Source organism: Patagioenas fasciata, chromosome Z, assembly GCF_037038585.1.
Source record: "Patagioenas fasciata isolate bPatFas1 chromosome Z, bPatFas1.hap1, whole genome shotgun sequence".
In the NCBI taxonomy this organism is placed as follows: domain Eukaryota; kingdom Metazoa; phylum Chordata; class Aves; order Columbiformes; family Columbidae; genus Patagioenas; species Patagioenas fasciata.
Window position 1 is genome coordinate 76,843,988 of NC_092560.1, and position 18,942 is coordinate 76,862,929.

Genomic DNA, 18,942 nt, shown 5'->3' on the forward strand with positions numbered 1-18,942 from the left:
TTTACAGAACCACATGCAAGGAATTTTCAAATTAGTATTAACTTGTGATTGAAAGCTAGTAATCCAGATAGTGGGAGGTGAAGTGTGGAAGAATGTAGCTTGCGATGTGTGTAGCAGTGAAAATTTAAAATCTCTTGTAGGTGAAGAGCTTAAAGGGAAGAAATGATCATTCTCTTGCTGTTTGAATTTTCCTTAATAGCCAGATTGCTTGATACTGTTACTGGTTCTTAATGGTCATGTTTTTGTAAACTGAGGGAAGAGTACTACTGGATTACTGAATCCAGTCTGGGCTGTCAGGTGTGCTGGAATTTGTCTATGAATGCCTTTTCTTAATTTGTTGCAGCTACTTCGTCAGTTCCAGCGCCTAAGACAGAGCCTTCTCCCTCACTACCTTCTGTTGGTTCTCTGCCTAGCGCAATATCCACCACTGCTTCACTTTTGCCTTCAGCATCGCAGCACGCACCAACGTTGCCCAGCTTGCCTCAGTCCACTGATTTGGCCAGCAGCTCACTTTCCCAGTTAAGCAGGTACAGTAGGAGTTGTGATAAAGTGAAAGGAGTTCAGTTTTGGGGAAAGGGCAAACATAAGTGTGATTGTGTATGGGACTGTCAGACACTGGTGTTCCCTTTTCTGATATTAACTAGAGTTAGGAGAGACATTCAGAAGAGAACAGGATTGTTTTGGTTGCAAAGTATGAGCACTGGGCTGCCTGTTGATGACAGAGCAGCTGCTGCTTTTGAGTTTTTGTGGTATATAAACAACTTTTTCAACTTTTACCTCAGTTATATCAGCTAAATTGATTCCCCCAGTTTGTTTTTACTACTTTGGCCCTAGTGCCTGCTGTTTGTTCATTGTCATATGTTTGAAATAAGTCCTTAACTGTTGACTTCCTGGCTAATTCTGAAATATTGTAGTTTCATTTAGATTTGTATTTCTTAAAATCAAAAACCAGAAATAATTCCACAAGGGAAGTGTGTGGTTTTTTCTTTTTCTAAGACATTTCTTTGAGATGCTTTGAAATATCAGATTGGTGACAGTGTGGTGAAGTCTGGTGAAGTTCCCAGTGACTGTAAAAGGGGAAACATAACTCCCATTGTTAAAGAAAGGAAAAGGAAGACCTGGGAAACTACAGGTTGGTGAGTTTCACCTCTGTGCCCAACAAGATCGTGGAGCAAATCCTCCTGAAAACTATGCGCCAAGGCACATGGAGGACAAGGAGGTGATTGGTGACAGCCAGCATGGCTTCACTAAGGGCAAATAGTGCCTGACAGACTTGGTGGCCTTCTATGATGGGGTTTCAGCAGTGGTGGATAAGGGAAGAGCAACTGATGTCATCTACCTGGATTGTCCCACGTGACATCCTTCTCTCTGAGTTGGAGAGACGTAGATTCAGTGGATGGACCACTCAGTGGATAAGGAACTGCCTGGACGGTTGCACTCAAAGAGCTGTGGAAAACAGATTAATGTCCAAATGGAGACGAGTGACTAGTAGGATTCCTCAGGAGTTGATATTGGGACTAGTGCCGTTTAATGTCTTTGTCAGTGACATGGACAGTGGGACTGAGTGACCCTCAGCAAGTTTGCTGATAACACCAAGCCATGTGGTGTTGTCAGCATGCTGCAGGGAAGGGGTGCCACCAGATGGACCATGACAGGGTGGAGAGAAGTGCCTATGTTGAACTCATGGACTTCAAAAGGCCAAGTTCAAGCTCCTGCGCATAGGTCAGGGCAATCCCAAGAACAAATACAGACTGGGTGGAAAATGGATTAAAAGCAACCCTGAGAAGGAGGACTTGGGAGTGTTGGTTGACAAGAAATGCAATAGGACCCAGGCAATGTCCACTGGCAGCCCAGAAAAGCAACCATATCCTGAACTGCAACAAAAGACATGACTAGCTGGTAGAGGGAAGGTGATTCTGCCTCTCTACTCCACTTCCGTGAGACCTCACCTGGAGTACTGTGTCCAGCTCTGGGACCGCCAACATAAGAAGGGCAGGAACCTGTTGGAGCGAGTCCAGAGGAGGCCATGAAGATGATCTAAGGGATGGAGCACCTCTTCTATAAGGAAAGGCTGAGAGTTGGGGTTGTTCAGGCTGGACAAGACTCTGGGGAGACCTTATAGCAGCATTCTAGTACCTACAGGGGACCTACAAGAAAGACAGAGGGGGACTTTTTACAAGGGCGTGTAGTGATAGGACAAGGGATAATGGATTTAAACTGAAAGAGGGTAATTAGATATAAGGAAGAAATTCTTCACCGTGAGGGTGAGGAGGCACTGGAACAGCTACCCGGAGAAGCTGTTGCTGCCTCATCCCTGTGAGTGTTCCAGGCCAGGTTGGACAGGGCTCTGAGCAACCTGGTCTAGTGGTCCCGTGTCAGAGAGGCTGGAAGTAGATGATCTTTGAAGTCCCTTCCAAACCAAACCATTCCATGATTGTATGGTGTTCTGGCATTGCACTCAGCACAGCTTAGCTCATCTGCACCGTCTGTCTGACTTCTGTCAGTGCCTGTTAGTAGAGCTTCATCCTCAGGCAGGTGACATCCTGAGGCTATACTGGTTGAGTTGTGGTTTTAATACCTTTCTATTGTATTTGCTTATATAAGCAACTAATTTGATAGGATACCAGGTTTTTTTCCTGTTTCACAGTTAGGACATGGCTGATTCTTTTAAAACACTAGTGTTTTCTTTTGAGTAAAGTGGTAAATCTGTCAAATACTTAGAATTATTCCATTCATGTTAGAAACATAATCCCCACAATTGTTGAAAAGCTGTGTACATTGGCAGAAATCTTAGTTGGAGGGTTGATGCTTTTGGGCAGATACCAAGTGTTATGAAAAGATGATACCTGCAGCATATAATTTAGCCTACAGCTTTCTTATCAAAGCTGCTGTGTTTTCTTGTAACAATTCCCATAGAGAATACGACAGTATTTATTATAGTTAGGATTTCTCTTGCTTCTGATTTCACATGAGGAGAGGCTTTTCGAGCACCAAATCGTACCTATTTTTTATGGCTTTGTTTTGTTTCTCTTCAGTGTTCGTTCTCTTTATTCCATGCTGTACTCTAAGTTATGATCTTGACCTCTGTCCTGGTTTCAGCTGGGACAGAATTATTATACTTTTCTTCCTAGTAGCTGGTATAGTGCTGTGTTTTGGATTTAGGATAAAAATGTTGGTTAAAAAATGAATGTTTTAGCTCTTGTTAAGCAGTGTTTACCTCAAATTAAGGACTTTCCAGCTTATGCTGGCCTGCCAGAGGGGAGGCTGTGGCTGCACAAGAAGCTGGGAGAGGGGGCACAGCCATGGCGGCTGACCCATACTGGCCAGAGGGGTGTCCCATACGATATGATGTCATGCTCAGTATTTAAACTTGAGAGAAGCACTACTTGGGAATGGGCTGGGCATCAATCAGTGTGTGGTGAGCAGTTGCATCATGCATCACTTGTTCTGTATATTTTATTATCATTATTATTATTTAAACTGTCTTTACCTGAATGAGCATAACTCTTTTCTTGCTGATTCTCTCCCCTATTCCCCTGTGGGGATGGGGGCATAGTGAACAGCTGTGTGGTGTTTGACTGCCTGCTGGGTTAAAACACAACAAGTTCAAATATAAGATGTATGTTGTCAGTGTAAATATTTAAGAACCGTTTTCAGTCACCTGTCAGGGAGACACTTAAAAATCTTTGGATTACACATGAATGCTGCTGCTGCTGTTACTGCCAAAAGTTCACAGGCCTGGTCAGCCAGGGAAAAATGTGGTGCTATGGCAGAGCTGCTTGCTAAAATGAAGTTATTTGCAGGTGCTTTTCAGCAGAGGATTCTTTATTGACATTTTATGGTGTATGTATAAAAGTAAACTGATAGTTCTGATTTAACTTTTCAAAGAGGAAATGGCTTGTGGTGGGGTGTAGCGGTATGAACCACTCTTGATTAGTATTATGGCTAATTCTGAGGCTTTCACAGATGCTTGTCATTTGCTGGGGTTTTTTGAGCCTTGTCTTTTGAGAGTGTGTTGGGGCTTTTGACAGAGTTATGGGGCAAATACCCTTCAGTTCTAATGCGTTGAGCCAGTGTTATACAGGTTAAAATGTGGCAAATAACATAGTGAGTCAAACCGAAGCGCTGCTTCACCAAATTAATATGTGTGCCCTGTGGCAGGCAGCAGCAGTTGCTCAAAGAATGACAAACAGGCCATCTGTTGTGTGAACCTTCCTCTGGTTTTGGACTTTGTAAGTCTTGGAGTCATTGCTACATAATTCCTGAAGCAACTACTGTTGGCTTTTTTTTTAAAGTATGGCAAATTGATAAATATAAATGAATGATGTTTTAGATATTTATTCTTAGTAATAGTTCTCTCTGTACTTCATTTTTTTTTTTCATTAAAAGGTAGTAGGATATCAGTTAAAGGCAAAAATGCCTGTAGAGTTGTGTGTATGTACACATATGTATCTATGCATGGAGCTGTGTATGTGTGTATATATACACATACACCCTACAGAATTTTTTTACTTAGACACACAGAGCAAGATATCGGTTATAAGTATATACACAAACCTACAGTTTTTATTCCTTACCTAATATCCTACTACCTGCTCGTTGTTTGTAGGTATGTATGTATTTATATACATAAGTATGTATTAAAAATAGTTCTAGGATAAATTAATTTTATTCTTTGCAATTTCTTTCTAGCTCCCTTTCCAATCATCAAAGCAGCCTCTCCCCTGCCTCAGTGTTGTCTTCAAGCACATCACACGCAGTAAGTCCTGTTTGTATTCCAACAGATGTTTGGCATATAGTCAGTTTATCTGATGATTCAAACCCTGTCTTAAAGTTCATTGTGTGCAGTACATGAAGAACCAAAAGAAGAGTCTTGTCTGAGGCAAGAAGGGCTACCAGCCCTCTAGTGATAAACAAGTCTTTACCACTCGTGATTCATACTAGGTCAGGAGTGGCTGTTACAGAAGCTTGCCAGTCACACAACTGCAAAGGAAATTCTCATGCTAGCAGCGGGGGATGGAATAAAGAAATAATTTATTGAAATAGATTTGTTATTAAAAGAAAACAACAAAAAACACAACACACAAACAGAAATAACACAACAAAAAAAAAACCCACAACAAAACAACACAACTTTAGAAGTGCCTCTGAAACTGCTCCAAAATATGGACTGTTAGCATTCACCACTGGATAGGTTAGCTGGCAAAATGAGGGTGATGGAATGATACAGGTCTTGACAAATCCCTCATGACAGTTGATTTTAGAGTTCACCATGTGGCGTTGTTGTCACCTGACTGTTTAATGCATTTGAGATAAAAAGGCAAATGGTAGTGAACACAGCGCTCTAGATGAGGTTGCACAAACGGAAGTCAGAGAGACACTGCCTTTTTCTGTGGTGGACTATTTCTGTACAATCCCAGCTGGGCTGTGCAGATACCTTGCTGCTTTTCTTTATGCCTGTATTTTGGTTTGTAATGCTCCATTGCTACTGAATATGTAAGTTAAAAATTCACACCGAATGTCCTTCTTTTCTGTTGTCAGAGTTGTTTTGACTTATGTGTGGTGTTGATGCTTTTTTGCAAGCGTGATTGGTTTACAGCTGAGGCATGGTATTGCGCTGGATTCAAACCCAGAACTCCTTTATCCTCATGTGTTCCTGTAATACATCTGGTTTGCGTTTCAGTTGGCCACGTTGACTCTGTTGTGAGGCATTGCAGTTTAACTCTTTAAATGTGCATTGAGGAAATCATGATAGCAGTGTCCTGTATTTTGAAATATTGTAATCTGGAAGAATACAGGAGTTTATTTAATGTAGCAAGTGTTAGCTTTAGGAGTATACAAGCAAAGGGCATGAAATAATACAGTGGAGTGACATTTGAGTTACTGTTGTATAATTTTATGATGATCTAGTGGTTTGAATTTAGCTCTTGTGTAGTAATTTTCTTTGAATAATTAAAAACCACAATTGTGCAACTTAGTTGCTTTCTTGGTACGCAGGTCATGCATATTCTTTTCTTTTGCATGTGCTGCTGTAACTTAAAATATTGTGGTGTTGTTTTTTTTTTTTTTTTTTTTTTTTCCCCCAGCATCTTTCACTGTGGTTTATTTGCTATGTGATCCTCATTCTTTTTGTCTCCTTTCTAGCACACTAGTGTTGAGAACACAACTTCGCTCCAGCCCTCGACAACCTTTTCAACTGCTTCAACTTCAGCCACTAGCACCACCTCTTCGGTTGTCAGCATGGCAAGCAGTATGAACACTACAAACAGCCTTGGCCTGAGCGTTACCAGTGTGTCTATACCAGCTGCCACCACACGGGCAGCTCCCTTAGTGTCTTCAGGTTCGCAATATTAACGTGAATAGATCACGTGAACAGAGAGAGGACTTCATTCAGCAGGGCTGTCATTTGAGCATCTCACCAGCTGTAACTATGCTAAGAAATCCACACTTTTGATTAGCATTTTCAGTGTGATTTATTTGCTGGTGCATAAAATAAAGTTGTCTGATTTTGTGTATTTGCAACATTTGTTAGAGTATCATGTGGCATTTATATAGCACATTCCATCCCCAAAGAGTTTTATAAATAGACACTAGAGCAGTTCTGACTTTAGAAGTTCTGAGCTAGGAGATTTGCCCAGTTTCTATTCCAGGTTGTGATCAGCTCTTGGCTGTGCGTTCTCATTGGCTTTAATTTCAGTCTGCTCTGTGACTTGAATTCGTGTGACAGTATCAAAATATACTGCAGTGTCCTCATTATCGTATGCCACATCCCTAGTGCCAGATCTACAGAAAGGAAAGAAGTATCTGATGTCTGGGTCATTCCACAGCAAATAGCACTTCAGAAAAAGGGTCCACAAAGAGAGACAGTGGAGAGGCTTCTTGCACTGAAGTGGAAGCAATTCTAAATTCTCTCTTGCTTCTCTCATCACCCTGAACTGCTTAAAGGAAATCCTATGGAGAGAAGTGAATGATTTAAATATTAAGATCAAACTTACTTATAGAGGATTTCTCATTTGTCATTCCCATACCTTGTAAATGAAGTGTCTGATGACTGGCCAAAGTGCGTTTTTTTTGTTTTATTCTTCTGCTTCCTAGCACTGCTTTATGGAGGCAACTGAAACTGTTGCAATGTTCTCTCTGCTATTCCCAGCTGCAATAAGTCACCCCAATAACATATGCTGGCGACATTTGGTGCTTTCCAGTCTATTGCTGATGTTAAGGGAGAATGTGTTTGACAGAGCAGAACATGAGAGTTTCCTCTCTTAGACTGAGAACAATGCCTAAGTTTTGCCTTCAGGAGAGGTCTGAGGAAAGGAGAAGTTTCTGTAATTTTTGTAGTCCTCTTAGACAAAGTAAATGACAAAATCAGGCTATTCCCTGATGGGACTGTTTTCAGTCTTGAGTAGCCTGAGCTTTCCCTTCCTTGAGGTGTGGTTAAACTCTTCAGATTATTTTGAGCATTTTTATCAACCAGCACAAAATGATTCTGCGTAGTTCTGCTCTTTACAAGCTGTGGCAGCACAGTCTCCAGGGCTTGTGAGCTGTCTTGTCTCAATGCCTGAAACCTTTTCTAAGGGCTTGTTAAAGTGTCTGTATTTTGATTCTACAGGCAAAGCTCCCCCAAACCTGCCCCAAGGTGTGCCACCCTTGTTGCATAACCAGTATATTGTGGGACCTGGAGGACTTCTGCCTGCCTACCCAGTAAGCAATTTAATTGTTCCTGTCCTTGACTGCTTAACCCTTGGTGCAAGTGTGCACCAGCCCTGCTGCCAAGGCATTTTTGTTGGCATGTGTTGCACCTAGAATTCTTGTACCAAATGCTGAAGAACATGTGAAATATTCAGTGGAGGTTTACTGCTGATAATAAACTATCAGGTGTTAGGCCCTTTGACTAAAATTAGACCCATGCAGGTTTGTGTTGCCGGAGTAGATTTACTATAGTGATGGCTGAAATGTGCCATGTGTCCTGTCTGTCGTACTTTGGAAGTCTGCACTTAGCTTTGTGATGTCTGTCCAAGATCGACATGTTTTTGATTATCTGTTTTTTGAATCAGAAACTTTAATCATCTTTCTGTATCACACGGAATGTGAGGGGATGCCATGGATTGCTTTGTGGTCTAGTCATTAAATCTTAAATCCTGCTGTTATCAGAAGTAATGATTGAAGCAAAGAAGGCTGCTGCCCTTACTTCCAAATCTAAATGCCCTAAAGATGTTTCACAGGTTGATGAATGATGCATCTGTGAAAATGGTGTTGAAGATGGGACAGTCAAACTCTCCTCAGAGGACTGCTGTCACCAAGAAACAATGTCAGAGTGACAAGCCATTTTAAGCTTAGCTCTACTTGCCTTTAAGTGCTCTAGCGTGCCATGGTGGCACAGTGCGATGTATAGCTGTATACCTTTAAAACAAACTGTCAGACTGTGTTAATAGACTCAAATTGTTGAGCATCAGAGAAAAGTGTTATAATTATGTTGTATTTTAATCTGTCTTTAAGCAGATTTATGGTTATGATGATCTCCAGATGCTTCAATCCAGGCTGCCAATGGTAAGTAAATAGCTTAGTTTATTTAGTTTTAAACAAGTGATTTTTGTTGTTGATCATTTATTAAAAACAAATTGTTTCATTTGATGGCGATTAAGAGCTTATCCTTGTGTTCTGTATTCTGGGTTTTTTAAATATCGAAAATCCGTTTGTTTAGTGGTATAAACTGATATAGAACAACTGCTGCGTTGTGCATTTGTCCATCTGCAAATTCTGGAAAGAGAAGCAAGTGTACTCTCTGCTTTTGAGTGGAGAAATTTTTAATTGTAGTAGTAACGGAATGGTATCTTGTCTAACCTAGTTGAAATCTGATCGTGAATGTTTCCTTTTACCAAGAGGTGGGATTAAACAGGAGGTACACAAAGTGGCAGCCAGGAGGTGCATTGGACATGTTTTGAAGGTGATCACAGGTGGAGATCTTTGTGTATGCATCATGGCAACAAATGCAGGTCAGCTGCAGGAGGGAGAGTATATGAAGTTTTTTTTCCTTACTTAGATCCAGAATGTAAATGGTGTGTGAGAAGCTGAGCTCCCAGACAGATTCACAAAGATATTCTTAGCCTAGATTGCAGAAAGGTAAATAATTTTGTTTTCAGAAAACCAGGACAAGGATCTTGGACTGAAAGTTTGGTAGCATGGAACTGAGAAAAGTCACAGGATTAAGTGATGCTATATATCTGTAGGGGCAGAAATGGAGCAATGAGCAGTGATCTGGAAAGGCAGTATCACTGTATGAATGCCATAGTTAAAGCTCCAAGTCAGTACCAGGTCTTCCATTTGGACTTTGGAGACAACCGGAGTCAGATAGTCCAAGGTGAGTACAGGGGTGTCCCAGACAAAACCCTGTGCAGCTGCGCATCCTGATTAAAAAAAAACCAACAATGTTGAGTGCATTAATGAAGAATTTAACTACCTGATGAAAGCATGATTCTTGGAAGAGTTGTTGGCTGAGGTGAATGGGATTATTTTCAGAACAGCAAAACAACAAAGTATTTGCAGTTCTGGGACCAGGAGAGACATGGTGTGGTGGGTTGACCCTGGCTGAATGCCAGGTACCCACCAGACTGCTCTTTGACTCCCCCTGCTCAGCTGGGCAAGAGAGAGGAAAAAATAAAACAAAAGGCTCATGGGCTGAAATAAGGACAGGGAGAGATCATTTGCCAGTTACTGTCATGGGCAAAATAGACTTGAGTGGGGAAAATATATTTATTACCAATCAAATCAGAGTACGATAATGAGAAATAAACCCAAATCTTAGAAAGTGTTTCCACTCTGGGCACGAGTGCTTTTTCATGTAGCTGTACCACAGGGCCAGCCCGGGGCTGGAGCAGGGCATGCCTCTAGGAAGTGAGGTTTGGTTCCGAGAGGCCAGGAGATCAGAATTCTTGATGTTCTTTAGCAGGTAGTAACAGCAAATATAGAGAAAAAAATAAATGGGTGATACCTAATCTAAAATAAATAAAGCAAATGGACAAAAATATTTCTTACGCTGACGACTAAGTGCAGGAGAAAAGATGAAAAAGAGAAAATGTAACAATTCATACCTTCTCTGTGTTGCCCTAGAATGCATGGTACTAAAGGGTATTTTCAGGCACAGTACAGGAATTGTCATAAAGGTGGCCTGAAGTGTCAGGAGTAGTTAAACGCAGAGAGATTGAAGCAATTTCTGCAATGCCTCTCTTACATGACAAAACCCTGGCAGAGCTTTTCCCAAGAGGTTAAGGCAATAGCTTCCTTAGGAAGGTGTCAAAGAGGAGAGTGGGCCGGGGATGTGCAGAGCCCCGTTTAGAGTGGGGTTGGGGTAGGTGTTGAGTGTAGGCGGCTTCCCCTCACCCCAAAGGTTTGTTGCTCTGCTTCTGAGACGAGAGGCACCGGCAAGCGTTTTGCACCAGGTCTTTATTACGTGTTGAATAAATAGGCGAATAAATAGATAAAAAGCATTGTCCAAATAAATAGAGGAAGGTGTATAAATAGGGGAGCGGTGAGTGGAGGCTGGGGGTGCAGGGCCGTTGTGGCAGCAGCTCTTGCCGTGGGTCAGGGAAGGCGTGAGGATGGAGGTGGGATGGGGCAATGGTCCGGCAGTGGTCCAGCGGTGGCGAGGGCGGTGTGCGTGGGGCCGTGCGGGTCGTTGGGGGTGGTTGGTCTAATTGGGGGTGGTGCTGGTGAGGTTGTGGAGGTGCTGGAAGCAGATGTGAGCTTGGAGGCGGACGTGGTCCCAGGCGCAGGCGCTGTGGTTGTGGGTGCGGAGGAAGTCCTGGATGTCCCCGAAGTATTTGTCGATGGTGAGCAGCAGGTTGCGGGGCCCTTGTGTTCGGGAGAGCGTCCTGTTGGGTGTCAGGCACTGCTGGAGCTGCTGTCTGTGGTGGTGGAGGCTGTTGAGGAGGTGTTCCCGTGCCTGGTTGTGCCAGTGTTGGGGGATGCTGTTGCTGCTGAGGATTTGCAAGAGATGCTGGAGGATGGTGAGGGCGGCGGTGGGTTGTTGGGATCGGGGGGTGTTGAGGAGGGTGTCGGGGAAGGAGGGCGCGTGCTGTTGGTGGCAGGGCTGTGTGGGGCTGGGAGCCATGGCCCGGAGGAGCTGGAGGCTGTCCCAGGGGAAGGTGGCGTGGCGGGACCGCAGGTGGTGGCAGGCGGTGGCGGTAGCGAGAGCCGTGAGGAGGAGCAGGAGCGCCGGGGCGCCGTGCGGCAGGCGGGGCCGTGGGGTGTGGGGCGCAGCCATGGTGGGGCTGTGGGTGCTGCTGGGTGGTGCTGGGCAGGAGCCCGGTCAGGCTGGCTGGCGGTACGGGTGGGCGCTGTGCTTGGGCTGCTGCTGGCTCGCTGGCTTTATGTGGTGCCGCGGTTTCCCTTCCTGGCTTTCTGATTGCGGTGAGTTTCCGGCCGTGGTTTCCAGCGGTGGCTGGTGGCCGTGGTGGTCTTGGGGAAGTGCGTTGGTGGGGTGCCCGTGCGGGGGGCGGGCGGTGTGGGTGCTTTGCTGCTGGTGTGTTGGGGGCAGGTAGACTACAGTGGATGTTGAGCGGGGGACTCGAAAGCGCTGGGGTCGTGGTGACACGCAGTGATGTGTTTGTGGTTTTTCCTTTTCCTCTCGTGAGCACTTGTGCCTGCTGTGTTTCACTGAATTTCCCTTTCTCTCTTAGTCTCTTTTCCTTGTGTAATACACCAGTTATTGCTTTTCGGGTTTTTACTTTCTATGTAATTTTTTTTTTCCTTTTAATTACATCATTACTGTTCACATTCTGGGGTTTTACGAGACGTGTCTCAGGAATCTCAGGAGCTCTCTCTGTCCAGATGTCCTTCGAGGAGGTGGCTGTGGGTCTGGGCACTGCATGTTTGTTGCTGAAGCATCTGCAATGTCTTTGCTTCACTTTCATCAGTTTCAACCTGGTTGTGATGGGCGATACAAAGTCTTCTGTGAGCTATTGCTCATTGAACAATGAAGGCGCTACTCCCGGAAGGTTTTTACATAGGCTGATTTTCCATTTTCGTTTTGAGAACTGTTTCATGACCACTGTCACTTTAACTGTGCAGAGTGCAAGGTCCTCTAGTAAAAGTATCATTTTTCCTATTTTTTAATATTTGCATGGTGAAATTCCTTTTTTTGATGTTATGCCTTCATAGTACTGGAACTTCTGTATTATTATCTGTTCTTATGTATTTATGGATGTATGTATTTGCTTATTTACCTGGGTTGGGGGTTTTTTGTGTGTTGTTTTGTTCTGGTTTTTTATCACTGTTCATTCATCATATCTTTCCATTGTTTTACCTATTCTTTAACGGTCTATTTTGTTTTTGAGATCCCCAACTGAATGTGATGCTGAGGACAGGTGGTGTCAGAGGAGGTTGCTCTTGGCCTTGTCCCGTGATTCTTTTGGGTATATCTCCAGCTATGGACATCACAGAACGTCCCTGATCCCGCCTGTGGGGTTGTTTCGCCCTGGTGGTGGAGATAGTAATAATGTTTGATTCTTTCATGTTGCAAGTCATTGTGTTCCAGCTTGTGTCAGTACCTCTCCTCCTCTGTGTTTGTATCTGAGGAGGGTTTCCTTTCTTCAGCCACCTCAGGAAAAGCAGAGCCAGTGAGGTTCCCCCCGGGTGGTGTCAGAGGGTATTTCTGGTTGGAGGGAACATCAGGAGGACTGTAGTGCAACGTGTGAGCTGCACCTGGAGGGGTTGTGCTGTTTACCTGAATATATCTGGTGCTGCTTGTTTTCTTGCTCTCCAGCTACATGGGAATTCCCCACGTGTGTTTGCACGGAGCAGTGTCCTTGCGGTGACGTGGTGGTGGAGATGGTGTGACCGAGCATGGAGAGCAAGCTGTGTGAGGTGTGTTGGAGGAGCCCAGAGCTGCTGAACTTGTGTGTTGTCTTGCTCAGGCTACGTGTGGAGGGCAAAGCCCCCATGGCAGATGTTTTAGGGGTGGTGTTCGGAGGGCGAAGGAGCAGCTGGTGCTGGTGGTGCGTGGGTAGTTTTCGTCATGGGGCATGCTGTGCTGGTGTGTGCTGGTTGGTTTGGACCATGTTGGGTGTTGGTGTTTGGGGGATGGATCTTGTTGTTTTCTAAGGATGTGTTGGGATGAAGGCGGCTCAGGACAAACGTGTTCTGTGTAATGAGGCAGGTTCTCATGGGCACTGGTGTGCGAGCCCAGGCAGGAGTGTCCTGGGCCAGTTGTGGTGATTGTAGGAGAGCAGCGAGCAGTCCTGGGCATCTCCTGTGTTTTTAGGGCTTTTTGGACTCTTTTGGGGTGTTTGGTAACACAGGTATTTCTTGTCCAAACCTACACAGGCCTTGATGTGTCCCCGTCTTGCCTCTTGGAAGTGCACCTTGTCTATAGCACCTCACTGGGCCCATTGTCACTGTTTACTGCAGGGCAATAATAAACTGTGGCAGATACGCTCTGTTAACCCCCCACCGTCCCCATTAAGGAAAGGAAATAGGAGGAAAAGGGAGAGAGACTTACAAGGTAGAAAAAGTTAAAAATGCTTTACTAACACTACTAATAAATAGTGAAAATAATCCAAAAATAGAGAAATCCACTCTTGAATTTCCCGGGCTAGTGCAGGGTTGCTGCAGCGGCTGCAGGGCAGGCACCCGGCAGTTGTGGGCTGGACTCTGCAGTAAAGTGGAACTGGATTCAGGGATGCAGGGTCTGGAGCCAGGCCTCAGATTGCAGGCACAGCAGGGTGGGTCATTTTCAGATGCCGTCCATGGTCGAAGAGAGCGAGACTCTGGTGGTCTCCCATTTTCATAGGGTGTATGACGTATATGGGATGAAATACTTGGTTTTTGAATTTTAGTCACCTGTTCTGTTCACTCCTCCTTTCAAATGTGACCCTGTCACTTATGGGACATGCAAAATATATCAGTAACTTTGGCTGCCATAGCAATGTCTAAACCTGGAACTCTTCTGCATCGTTACCATTATCAGCTCCAGAGCAAACAGCATCTTGAAAAGCATACATCCAAATTGGGAAGAATGTAGCTCCTTAGAAGAACTTAGCTGAAAGGAAAATTCACCAAAAGAGCAAGTGGTCTTGTTTTTAACAAAACCAGGCCTCCCAAGCAGTGCTGTGGCATTGCTGAATGGCTGTTTGTGATGGGTGGTGGTTTGAAGGTGGGTTTCATGTGTTGGCAGCGGGATAGGGCTGGGAAGAGAGAGGGTGGGTGGTGGGCGAGGAGGAGCGCACAGGGCAGGCATCCTGTGGTCTGGGTGAGCGTGTACTCCGTGGGTCAAGCATCGGCGGGAGATGCCTGTGTGCTTGGAGACCCATGGTGGGTCCCCAAGAGTGTCCTGCTGTCCGGAGCCTTTGCTGGGTCCGGAGGCATCAGTGGGCCAGGGTGCAGGAGGGAGGCTCATCCCTGCCAGCCTGCAGAGGCCTTGTCTTTGCTTGTCAGGTACATGCAGCACAACAATCTTTTTTCTTCTTTTGCTTATGGAAAAGGTCTTTATTTCCAACAAGTGAACAAATAATCTATATAAATAATACTGATATGTAAATCAGTGGCCAGCAAAATAAATAAATAAATAAATAGGTAGATAGATAAATAAATAAATAGTTAGAGCTCTGTGATAAATAGTCGTTGGCGTGAGAGTCCCAGAGTGTCCACAGGGCCCTTCCCCTCCATCGGGGAGGTCGCAGTCCAGACGGGCTCCATAACGCCGTGGGTGATGAGTACCACCCGTATCCCCATCGCCTGGCGGCTCTCCATGAGTGTGCGGCACAGCAGGTTCGTCCTCCTTCCATTGCAGCAGAGGTGGGTGTGCGGCTGTCCTGCAACCTGGACCCCTCTGCACTCACGCCCGTGTGGCCGTCGGCTCCTGTCCAGGAGCGGTGCTGAACGATCCCAGGCCGGGCTGCTGCGTCCTGTGCTCCGTCTGCAGCCGCTGGTGTTGGCTGGGAATGGGCGTTGGGAGCAGGTGCGTTTGGTGGAGGGCAGGAGCGGTTTGGCTCCTCACCTGCCCTAGGAGTTGGTCCATGTATTGGAAGCAGATGTGAGCTTGGAGGCGGACGTGGTCCCAGGCGCAGGCGCTGTGGTTGTGGGTGCGGAGGAAGTCCTGGATGTCCCCAAAGTATTTGTCGATGGTGAGCAGCAGGTTGCGGGGTCTTTTCCTTTTGAAGAGCATCCTGTTGTGTGTCAGGCACTGCTGGAGCTGCTGTCTGTGGTGGTGGAGGCTGTTGAGGAGGTGTTCCCGTGCCTGGTTGTGCCAGTGTTGGGGGATGCTGTTGCTGCTGAGGATTTGCAAGAGGTGCTGGAGGATGGTGAGAGTGGCGGCGGGTTGTTGGGAGCGGGGGGTGTTGAGGAGGGTGTCGGGGAAGGAGGGCGCGTGCTGTTGGTGGCAGGGCTGTGTGGGGCTGGGAGCCATGGCCCGGAGGAGCTGGAGGCTGTCCCAGGGGAAGGTGGCGTGGCGGGGCCGCAGGTGGTGGCAGGCGGTGGCGGTGGCGAGAGCCGTGAGGAGGAGCAGGAGCGCCGGGGCGCCGTGCGGCAGGCGGGGCCGTGGGGTGTGGGGCGCAGGCATGGTGGGGCTGTGGGTGCTGCTGGGTGGTGCTGGGCAGGAGCCCGGTCAGGCTGGCTGGTGGTGCGGGTGGGCGCTGTGCTTGGGCTGCTGCTGTGTCCATGGCTTTATGTGGTGCCATGGCTTTCCTTTCATCATCTAACCATCTAACCATCATCTAACCATCTAACTTCCATTTTCAGTTTCGCTTTCTTTTTGCTTTCTCCTCACCGCATTGGTTGTTCTTGTCAAAGTGTGAGCCGGTTGGCCCTGCCCTAGGGAAGAGGAGCTGTTTTTTTCCCAGGGCTGCTGTCGAGTGCAGGGGGAGCCCGGCCCCGCTGCTGCTGTGGGTCGGCGGGGGATGTGAAAGTGCGGCCGAGCCTTTTGTGTCAGCTGCGCTGGGGATGCACTGCAGGGTTTCCTTTTGATCTGTTTTGGGAGTTGTGTTTCTTGGTTTTTATTTTCTAGATTCTCTGCCTACCAACATGTATTTTTCCTCATTCTTTCTCTGAAACTATTTGTATATATGAGCTAATGCATGTTTTCCCTGTATTTCTTACTGACAAATATTTAAGGGGTTTGGTTTTTTTCTTTATAGCACTGCAGCTTTGGTGTTGGAAGGATGTTTCCTACATTCTGCAAATACCTTGCAGAATATTTTTCAGTTGCACTCGCTGAGGTGTTTGTGTCCCTTCCAAGTGAAGGATCTTGTGGTGGTGCTGTGAGCTTGTGGGTTTTGAAGCAGGGGAAAGGTGTGTGATGTTGTCAGGCTGGGATCCCTGGTCTTGTCAGGCAGCGTTGTGTTGGTGGGTGCTGTGCTTCGGGTGCTGCCACGTACAGGATGATGTGACGTCCCTGAGTGCTGTCACTGCAGGAGGTGCTGAGCTTGGAGGTCCGTGGCTGTGTGTGTTTCCGTGGAGCAGTTGGTGCCACAAGGTGTTTTCAAGCAGTGTCAAGGAGAGAGCAGGTAAGGGCAGTGAAACCTGGTGGGATGAATCCTGTGAGTGGTGTGTCATGGTGGACGGGTACAGCGATTGAGAAGGGACAAGCAGGGTAGGAGCTGGGGGTGGCCCTGTGTGTGCTGGAGGGGCTGGAGTGCATGGAGCGATTGGCGATGGCAAAGTTGGGAGGGACCCTCTGGGTAAGGAATAAGTGTCGTCAAGAGAGTGTGCTATAGGCCACCCAAGCAGGATGATGATGCTGATCAGTTATCCTTTAATGAAGTAAGCGAAGCCTCCAGGTCACCTGCCCTTGTCGTTATGGGGCCTTCAACTTGCCAGATGTCAACTGAGGCCATCACACAGCTGGCACCAACAGGTCCAGAAGATTCCTAAAGCATCTGGATGATAGCATCTTGTTCTAGGTAGTAAGGGAACGGACTGTGAAATGTGCCCTCCTAGATTTAATTCTCAGTTACAGAGAAGGTCTTGTGAGGAGAAGTGGCAACTGGTGGCACCCTTGGCCACAGCAGCCACAAAGCGGTCAGGTTGAAAATCTTGGCTAAGGAGAGGAAACCTGCCATCAAGACCTCAGCTCTAGATATGAAGAGAGCAGAATTTGGGCTGCTCAGACAACTACTGAGTAGGATTTTTTGGGGAGAAGCTTTTGAAGGTGTTGGGGTCTGTCAGTGTTGGTCAGTTTTGAAGTACCACCTGCTAAAAGTACAAGAAGAGGCAATTCCCGAATGCCAGAAATGAAGCAAGCGAGGCACAAAGGCAGCTTATTTGAGCTGGGATCTTCGGCTTGAAATAGGATGCGAGAAGGAATTACGTAGTCGGTGGAAGGTAGGTCCTGCATCATGGGAGCACCGGAGAGATGTTGCTCGCCCCTATAGGGAGGAAATTTGCACAGCCAGAGCTCCATTAGAATGGGAGCTGGCCAGTACTGTGAAGGACAATAAAAAGGGCTTTTAAAGATATGTTAATGGCAAAAGGCAAACTAGAAATAACGTTGTCCCATTACTCGATGAGCATGGTCAACTTAGTAGTTTGTTGCCTTCTTTGCCTTGGAATTCAACACCGAAGATGGACTTGGGGGCGCCCACAGCCCTGGGTTAGAGAACTATGGCTGCATGAAGAATCTACTCCCAATGCATCTGGAACTGGTACAGGATTTCCTACTGCAGCTGGATGCCTGTAAGGCAATGTGGCCTGATGTGATTCATCCAGGGGTGCTTAAAGAGCTGGCTGATGTCATAGCGAGATGTGTCTCTGTGATTTTCCAGTGTTCCTGGGAATGTGGAGAGGTTTCAGTTGACTGGAAGCTGGCAAACGTTGTCCCAATCCAGAAGAATGGCAACAGGGATGACCCTGACACCTACAGGCCTGTCCACCTCATTTCTGTTCCTGGCAAAATCATGGAGAAGAATGTTCTGGGAGTTACTGGAAAACATCTGAATGACAATGCAGTTGTTGGTCACAGCCAGCACAGAATCACACAGAATCGACTGGTTTGGAAAAGACCTCAGAGATCATCAAGTCCAACCCTTGGTCCAACTCCAGTCCATTTACTAGATCATGGCACAAAGTGCCATGTCCAATCTCAGTTTAAAAACCTCCAGGGACGGTGAGTCCAGCACCTCCCTGGGCAGCCATTCCAGTGCCTGACCACTCTCTCTGTAAAGAATTTCTTTCTCATATCCAGCCTAACTTTCCCCCGGCAGAGTTTAAACCCATGCCCCCTTGTCCTGTTGCTGACTGCGTGGGAGAAGAGAGCAATCCCCACCTGGCTATAACTTCCCTTCAGGTACTTACAGAGAGTGATGAGCTCACCCTAAGCCTCCTCTTTTCCAGACTAAACAAGCCCACCTCCCTCAGCCTCTCCCCACAGGCCTTGTGTTCAAGTCCCTTCACCAGTCGTGTTGCTCTTCTCTGGACCCACTCCAGCACTTCAATCTCTTCCCTGAACTGAGGGGCCCATGGGCTACCACAGGTTCTTGAGTTGAATGTTCTGTTTAACAAACTGAATTTTTTTCTATGACAATGTTACCCACCCAGTTGACCAAGAGAAGCCTGTCAATGTGATCTTTCTGGATTTCAGTAAACCCTTTGCTACTGTCTCTCACAGTATCCTCCTGGAGAAGATGTCCAGCATCCAGCTGGATAAACACACAATGCAGAGGGTGAGCAGTTGGCTGACAGGCTGGGCTCAAAGGGTTCTGCTAAATGGGGTTATGTTGGGCTGGCAGCCGGTGACAAGTGGGTTGCCACGGGATGCATCTTAGGGCCAGTGCTCTTCAATGTCTTAATAAATGACTTAGACTCAGGACTTGAGGGATTGCTTAGTACGTTTGCTGATGAGACAAAATTGGTAGGAGCTGTTGATGCTCTTGATGGCAGAGGCCCTGCAGAGGGATCTGAATGAACTGTAGACCTGGGCAATCACCAAACACATTCAAAAGGGGCAAGTGCTGG

The 18,942-nt window shown here is 46.4% G+C and overlaps 3 protein-coding genes across 19 annotated transcripts in view; 1 reads left to right on the forward strand and 2 right to left on the reverse strand.

Moving 5' to 3' along the window:
• Positions 1–18,942, forward strand: part of UBAP2 (ubiquitin associated protein 2) — a 145,577-nt gene that overhangs the window by 69,729 nt on the left and 56,906 nt on the right. For 13 of the 17 annotated variants that reach the window (XM_071802808.1, XM_071802805.1, XM_065860409.2 and 10 more), the window contains 5 exons: positions 344–527; positions 4,693–4,759; positions 6,145–6,340; positions 7,610–7,701; positions 8,497–8,547. In XM_071802808.1, the coding sequence (XP_071658909.1) occupies positions 344–527; positions 4,693–4,759; positions 6,145–6,340; positions 7,610–7,701; positions 8,497–8,547 (590 nt within the window). The remainder of the gene's footprint in view (positions 1–343; positions 528–4,692; positions 4,760–6,144; positions 6,341–7,609; positions 7,702–8,496; positions 8,548–18,942) is intronic. The other 4 variants (XM_071802811.1, XM_065860412.2, XM_071802813.1 and 1 more) reach the window with 1 other exon arrangement.
• LOC136115195 (interferon-like) lies at positions 10,585–11,260 on the reverse strand. The gene has a single exon (XM_065861148.2). The coding sequence runs from the start codon at positions 11,258–11,260 to the stop codon at positions 10,688–10,690; it is 573 nt and encodes a 190-aa protein (XP_065717220.1). The 3' UTR covers positions 10,585–10,687.
• Positions 11,306–15,553, reverse strand: LOC136114798 (uncharacterized). The gene is made up of 4 exons (XM_065860386.1): positions 14,835–15,553; positions 12,546–12,674; positions 11,765–11,919; positions 11,306–11,538 (listed from the first exon to the last, which is right to left on the reverse strand). The coding sequence occupies exons 1-4, from the start codon at positions 15,551–15,553 to the stop codon at positions 11,306–11,308; spliced, it is 1,236 nt and encodes a 411-aa protein (XP_065716458.1).